Below are 7,714 nucleotides of genomic sequence, written 5' to 3'. Positions count from 1 at the left end.
GGATTGGTAGGCATTGAATCGTCATTCACTTAACTTCAAATTATTTGCATGTTGGATTACGACATCCCTCTTCTAATATGTAAATAATGTTGTTGGATCCTAGCCCTAATTTCTTATTTGGGTGTTTAATTGGGGATTCATTTCTAATCAAACTTTGTTCTTTTTCCTTTTCATATGTCGAACATGAACAACAACAAGGCTTCTGGCTCGAGCTCCTCCGGCTCATTCTCACTCATGAACTTGTGTGGGAGGGTGATATTCGACGAACACAATTTCAACGATTGGATCTGTAACATAAGAATGGTCACCCGTTACGAGGACAAAGAGTATATCCTTGATAAAGAGCTGAAGGAGATCGACATGACCACTGCCACTCCCGAAGAGATCGCTGCCTTTGAGGCCCACGAGCGTGATGCCACGAAAGTCCATTACATCATGCTAGCGACAATGACTTTCGAACTCCGAAAGTCTTATGAGCACATGTATCCCTATGAGATGCATCATGACTTGCTGGACCGGTACCACCAAAGTGAGAGGCAGGAGAGGTATGAGATCATTACTTCGATGATCACTAGCCGAATGGGTAGTGGAGAGTCCCTTACCGCTCATATGCAAAAGATGGAGAGATATGTTGATCGTTTGCTAAAGTTGAATGTTAACTTTGATAAAGAGCTGGCGATTGACATCATCCTTCACTCCTTGCCTCCCTGCTACAACCAGTTCCGCATGACCTACCATATAAATAAGGAAGAGGTCACGTTGAGCAAGCTTCAAGGCTTGCTTAGGACTGCTGAGAGAAATCTCAAGGATAAGTTTGTTGCATCAACTCCCGCTCCAACCGCTACCCCTGTTTTGGCTATTGGGCAAAGGAAGGGTAAGAAGAGGAAGGCTCCCTCAAAGAGCCACCACATGGGTAAATCCCAAGATGGTACCTCTTCTAGTGGAACCAAAGTTGGTTCTGTTAAACCCAACTCTAACCCAAAGGAGGCAGAGTGCCACTACTGCCACAAAATAGGGATTGGAAGAGAAGCTGCCCAAAATATCTATAGGCCATCAAGAATGGAAAGATTAAGCCATCCTATGCAGGTATTTACACTATTAAATCTAATGATTCATCACATTCCATTTCTTGGGTACTTAATACAGGATGTGGTTTTCACATTTGTTCTGATTTGCAGGGCCTAAGAAGAGATAGGGGTGTGGAGCATGGGAAGATAAATTTGATCACGGGGAACAGAAGATCGTCGCATGTTACCAAGATCGGAGTTTACTCTTTAATGCTCAGTAGTGGATTAGGATTAGATTTAAACAATTGTTGCTATTTGCCAGATATGGCAAGAAACATCATTTCATTTCATGGTTTATATAGACAAGGTTTTAGATATTCATTTGATAATGAAAAAGGTTCTATTAATGCTTATCTTAATGGTGTCTTTTATTTTGAAGCATTGCCTTGTAATGGAATATATGAAACTGTGATAGTTATAGATAACTTAGGAAATGATGTGTTGTGTATTGATTCATCGAATGGTTTGGATAAAGCATGTTTGTGGCATTGTCGTCTTAGACATGTCAACAAGAAATGCATAGCCCAACTCCAAAAGTATGGAGTGTTGGAGTCATTCGACCTTAGGGACGATGACGTGTGCGAGTCTTGTTTACTTGGAAAGATGACCAAGTCACCCTTCACTATCACTTGTGAGAGGGGTGAGGGTCTATTGGATCTCATACACACCGATGTGTGTGGGCGCTTTAGATCAACCACAAGGGATGCGAGCCGCTTCTACGTGAGTTTTACCGATGATTATAGTAGATATAGGTATATATACTTAATCAAGCACAAGTCAGAAACCTTTGAAAAGCTCAAAGAGTTTAAGCAAGAAGTGGAGAATCAGTTGGGAAGGAAAATTAATATGCTTTGATCCGATCAAGGAGGAGAGTACCTAAGTCTTGAATTCCACGACTATCTTAAGGAATGCGAAATCGTTTCGCAATTGATGCCACCTAGGATACCACAGTTGAACGGTGTGGCTGAGAGGTGTAATCGAACCTTGTTGGACATGGTTCATTCCATGATGAGTCGTGCTTCACTACTTATCTCATTCTGGGGGTATGCCTTAGAGACTGTCGCCCATATCCTTAACTTAATCCCTACGAAGAAGGTTGCCAAAACACCTCACGAGATGTGGACAGGGAAGGCTCTCTCATTGGCACATATCAAGGTTTGGGGTTGCGAGGCTTTCGTAAGATGAGAGACTCACAACAAGCTCGAACCTCGTAGTGAGCGGTGTATTTTCATCAGCTACCCGCAAAATTCCTTTGGATATCTCTTCTATAGACCGAGTGACAATGTTATCTTCATTGCGAGGATAGGGGTTTTCCGAGAGCGAGAACTCATAATCCAAGGGGACAGTGGGAGGCAAATCCATCTTGAAGAGATTCAAGAGTCGAGTGATGAAGGAACCTCTAACGCTGGCACTCAACCCGAGGAGGAAACTCCTGTTAAACCGATTGATGAATCCTTACCTCTTAGCTGTTCTGATAGAGTTTGGGTTCAACCCTAGTTTTATGGTTTTCATATTACTACCAAAGGGAATACGTTCATTAGTGATAGTACACTAGTGAATCTAGACGAACCTAACAGCTATAAGGAAGCCATGGCAGGTCTGGAGTCTGCGAAGTGGAAAGAGGCGATGGACAGCGAGATTCAGTCCATGTATGACAACCAAGTTTGGAATTTGGTGGACCATGTGCCTGAACATAAGACGGTCAGGTGCAAGTGGATCTTTAAGAAGAAGACCGAAATGGATGAGAATGTGCACACATATAAGGTGTGATTGGTCGCGAAGGGTTTCACTCAAACTCCGGAGTTGACTATGATGAAACCTTCTCACCGGTTGCCAAGATAAAGTCTATTAGGGTGATGTTGGCCATTGTTGCATTTCATGACTATGAAATATGGCAAATGGATGTCAAAACTGCTTTCCTTAATGGGAAACTGGTTGAGGATGTTTACATGGCTCAGCCAGAGGGTTTTTGTCAATGTGAAGCATCCCAATAGAGTGTACAAGCTTGAGAAGTCCATTTATGGACTTAAGCAAGCGTCTCGTAGATGGAATCTTTGTTTCGACGAAAAAGTCAAAGAGTTTGGTTTCTTACGAAGCAAGGATGAATCATGTGTATATGTCAAAGCCAGTGGGAGTATAGTTAGCTTCCTCGTATTGTATGTCGATGATATACTACTCATAGGAAACGACATCCCAACACCGCAGGAGGTTAAGTCCTGGCTCGGGAAGTGATTCGCTATGAAGGACCTCGGAGAGGCTTCCTATATTTTGGGAAAAAGGATAGTGAGAGACAGAAGTAAGAGACTAATAGGACTTAGTCAGAATACTTACTTGGACAAGGTACTAAAATGTTTTAGTATGGAGAATTCAAAGAAGGGGAGTTACCGATCCAAAGTAATGCCAAGTTGAGTAAGACTCAGAGTCTGAGTACTGAAGTCGAGATAGCAGAAATAAGCCGAGTACCATACACTTCCGCAATGGGCTCGATTATGTATGCTACGACTTGTACTCGCCCTGATGTGGCCTTCGCTTAGAGCATGGTCAGCAGATATCAAGGGAACCATGGCAAAGCGCATTGGACCGCAGTCAAGAACATTCTTAAGTACCTTCGGAGGACCAAGGAATGGTTTCTAGTCCTCGATGGGAGTGATGACTTAAAGTTGAGAGGGTATAGTGATGCCAGTTTTTAGACCGACAGGGATAACTACCGTTCGCAGTCGGGCTGGGTCTTTACCCTTAATGGAGGAGCAGTAACTTGGAAGAGTTCCAAGCAAGAGACCGTAGCTGATTCAACATGCGAATCAGAGTACATTGCAGCAAGCGGAGCGTCAAAGGAGGCAATATGGTTGAAGAACTTCATTGGAGACCTTGGATTTGTGCCAGCCATAAAGGAACCCATGGAAAATTTTTGTGATAATGAAGGAGCGGTTGCCTTGACCAAGGAACCGAGGGATCACGACAGATCTCGACATATCTACATAAAATATCACTTTATTCGACATCGGGTGGAAGAAGGACTCCTCATAGTAAAGAGGGTATTGTCAGAGGATAACCCACCATATCCGCTTACAAAGGGACTGAGCAGGGTTAAGCACTTGCAGCATACTAGGAGCATCGGGCTGAAGGACGATATTAGTTTAGATTAGATGGTTTAGAAACGTGTCATAGATAAACTGTAATTAACATTTGATGATTAAATAAAAGAGTATTATTTATTAATAATGTTACTGTCTTATGTTAATTGTTTACCTATTGTTTCATTTTGCATGTTTTGGCTTCTTGAATAATAAAAATTATTTGAACCGTCCACAGTCGTTCATATGTTGGAAGTAGGTATGAATGAAGACTGTCATGAATTGGTGTGTAGATTGTCTAAAATGTATTAGACATAGCAAAAGTTTGCTACAACGTTCATGAGTGCTTATGAGTTTGATTTGAGCATTGGAATAAACCTACGCTTGCTGGAATCACCTCATGGAATTTATCTTGAGTGATCGGGAAACGATAATATCATATGGTCTTAAAACCTAGATATATGGTTTATTGTTTGCTAATTGGTTGTGCATTGATAATGCGTAAACGCATCAGTAACTTGATGTTATAAAATGCATTGTTGTGTATGATTTGATTAGTGGATAGTAAATGCATATAAGTCGATGTTTACCTGTTCTTTTTATCCTAAGAGGGCAAAAGCGATATTAGGGCCCCTCGATGATTTGGTTTGACTTATATGTCGGGCCCGGTCAGGACTGAATTGATGTGTTCAATTAAGATCTATGTCAAACGAATCAGAGATCAAGAAACATACTACTGGACAATAAGTATGACTATGTTCCATGTAATTGTCCGCATGATATCTAGAATGGAGGACTATACAATCCCTTATCTAAAGGACATGTTACTGATAAGATCAGAGTTTAACAGCGTCTTTGAGAGCTACGATTGCTAATCGGATTGTGCTGACATTTATAGTTACTAGAATTATCCAAGTGGGAGACTGTTGGATTAGTGTCTAAGCCCGTAACTATATTTGGTAAGTACTTGACCCGGTTGTGCATGGTCCTTTTGGGTTGCCTTCACCATAGCAACTCGGCAGGGTGATTTATGGAGAGAGAGAGAGAGAGAGAGAGAGAGAATATATTATGGTTTTTTAATATATTATAATAATAATATATTAAAAGAGAAATCATATTATTTAACTAATATTAGTCATAAATTAATTAGGAATTAATTTGGTGACTAAAAGAGATTAATTGAATAAAGGGGACTTAAACTGTCAAATGTGTGATAGTTGAATTTTGGGGTGGGAAACCTAATGGATCAAAGGGGTGAACGAAATTATGATGGGATCCCATCATATTTTCGTCCATGGCCTTTATTCCAGAAGGTTCCATGGGCTACTTAGGGTTTAAGCTGTCCATTAGGGTTTTGACTGAAACCCTAGCTGCCCACAGTATAAATAGGACCCTATGCATGCAATTTTTGGCCACTGTTTTTCTAAGAACCCTAGAGCCGATTTTTTGTGCCTCACCCCTCTCTCAAATAGTTTTGTAATATGTATGCTAGATCTAGGGTTATAAATCTTGGATGAATTGCATGTACAATAGAGAAACCTAGTTCCAAGTATTGAGGTTTGCATGTGCACATAGGAAAGTTCTTTTGTGTAAAATTGATCACCGTTGTCCACGTACCGTTAGCCATAATTCCATGAATATGATTTTTCCGGTTCCTATTGTTCACATATCCATGAAAGAATCATGAATTCTCATCACCTTCCACCTCCCATTTTAGTCTGGCTCTTTGCTTTAACTTTAATGTTGTGGTTCTAGCAAGTTCAGCTAACTTAACACCACCGAATGGACTTTCTTCCAACACTGCTGCTGTTAAGCATCTTGATTTTGCCACCAATTCAAGTCCAACCATTCTCCTTTTTAGTTCTTCCGTTTCTTTGTTTTCCTCCTTCATTGCATTAGATTTCCAACATCTTATGGCTTTTTTTACTGCTTGAGTTTGTTAAGGAACATCATATCGGGGTTTCCATAACCCACAAATTCAACACAAGCTTTCCAGACAGTCATGTCAAATCCTTCTTTCAGAAGCCATGAATTAAATAATTTGAAAGAAGGTGGGCCAAAATCATCACAACAAGCTCTTAAAATGATCAGGGAATGGTCATATAAGTCTTTCTCCATCACAAAACAAGAAGCAAGTGGAAAAGCCGATAAAAATTTGTTGCAGACTAGGAATCGATCTAGCTTACTTAGTTTGGCCCCCTGGGTCTTGAAATACGTGAATTTTTGACCACCCATCCTCATATCAGTGAACTCGCCATTACGAATGAATTCCTTGAAGTCATTCGCATTTTGGGGGCAAAATATCGAGTTGATTCTTTCATCAGGTCTGCGAACCACGTTAAAATATCCCATTATGATCCAAGTTGCAGATTTGGATTGTTTTAGTGCTAATAAATCTCCCCATACTTTAGATTTTTCGGTCTCCAATTTAGGTCCATATACGTTGATAATACCGGTTAGACCATTAATACCAACGAAATTCCCCAATGTCACGATGAAATATCTAGACTTGATAGATTCTGTCACCGAATACATTTTACTAACCCATATAGAAACGATACCACCAGATCTTCCAGTTGTAAACACTTGCTCGAAGCCAAAGTCTGAATCTCCCCCAAAGTTCTCGACATTGAGAGGTAGTGAGGATTCTTCCAATTTTGATTCTTGAATACCCACCATGCATAATCTGTTCTTATAACGTAATCTCCGGACCCAATCGATTTTATGCTTCTCTCCCATGCCTCTAATATTAAGAGACATTATGTTCATCTTGGATCGTGGTTCTCACCTTCATCACCAAGTACCTCTTTGAGCACCAGATTTTCCTCATCCACATCAAAGCCCAACATCTTTCCAATTACAACTGTGTTTCTGACCTCCATCGAAGGGGGTGGGGAATCAGTATCAGAATCTGGTAGAGGAACTTGAGAAGGAATTGGTTATTGGTTAAGGTCAAATTTTGATTGGGAGGAGGATGAAATAGGGACGTCAATTGGGTATCTTGCAAGCCTTCTCCGTTTGTCATGGGCTCCATCAAACAAGGCATCCATCTGATTTTCATTAAGGACCATATGATTTGGAAATGGCCCAAAGCAACCAGATACTGCTAGATTATGTAAGAGTCCATTAGTTACTCGTGGTGGACCCACATTGTTTTTTCTCCATGTTGAAATTCGAGGGATTATTCAATGTTTCATCATTCTCCTCATTATTGTTGTTGTCATTATTATTTTATCCTTCAGTTTCCACCCATGCATTCTTATTCATGAATACACCCATGCCTGCCTCTTAGGCTTCCTTAAACGTTTCTTTTCTTTCTTCCAAGTCATATTCATGCATTTCCACATTCGTCGGTGATGACGTCACCTCCGGTGATCGAATCTTATCATATGAGTTTGAATTATTCACGACAGAACCATTAAGTGCATCAACGCCTGCGATTATGAATTCCCCATCATCCAACTCTCCATCATTATTGTTATCCATTGGGACCGTATCAGATGTATAATCCTCACTATCATCTTCCTCTTCGTTATCATCCTCCTCGTCGGAAGTGGAGCCCTTAGCTGAATA

At 40.7% G+C, this 7,714-nt stretch overlaps 1 protein-coding gene across 1 annotated transcript; it reads right to left on the bottom strand.

Moving 5' to 3' along the window:
- Positions 1 to 6,064: 6,064 nt before the first annotated feature.
- Positions 6,065 to 6,901, bottom strand: LOC145089944 (uncharacterized). Its single transcript, XM_079028321.1, has one exon. The coding sequence runs from the start codon at positions 6,899 to 6,901 to the stop codon at positions 6,065 to 6,067; it is 837 nt and encodes a 278-aa protein (XP_078884447.1).
- Positions 6,902 to 7,714: the final 813 nt, after the last annotated feature.

The sequence above is a fragment of the Lactuca serriola genome, chromosome 2 (assembly GCF_051521515.1).
Source record: "Lactuca serriola cultivar US96UC23 chromosome 2, Lser_US96UC23_V15, whole genome shotgun sequence".
NCBI classification, from domain to species: Eukaryota; Viridiplantae; Streptophyta; class Magnoliopsida; order Asterales; family Asteraceae; genus Lactuca; species Lactuca serriola.
The sequence above is the reverse complement of the archived record's forward strand: the minus strand, read 5'-3'. Positions and strand labels throughout refer to the sequence as shown.

Coding starts and splice junctions, on each gene's coding strand:
- LOC145089944 (XM_079028321.1), bottom strand. CDS start 6,901: ATGTCTCTTAATATTAGAGGCATGGGAGAGAAGCATAAAATCGATTGG.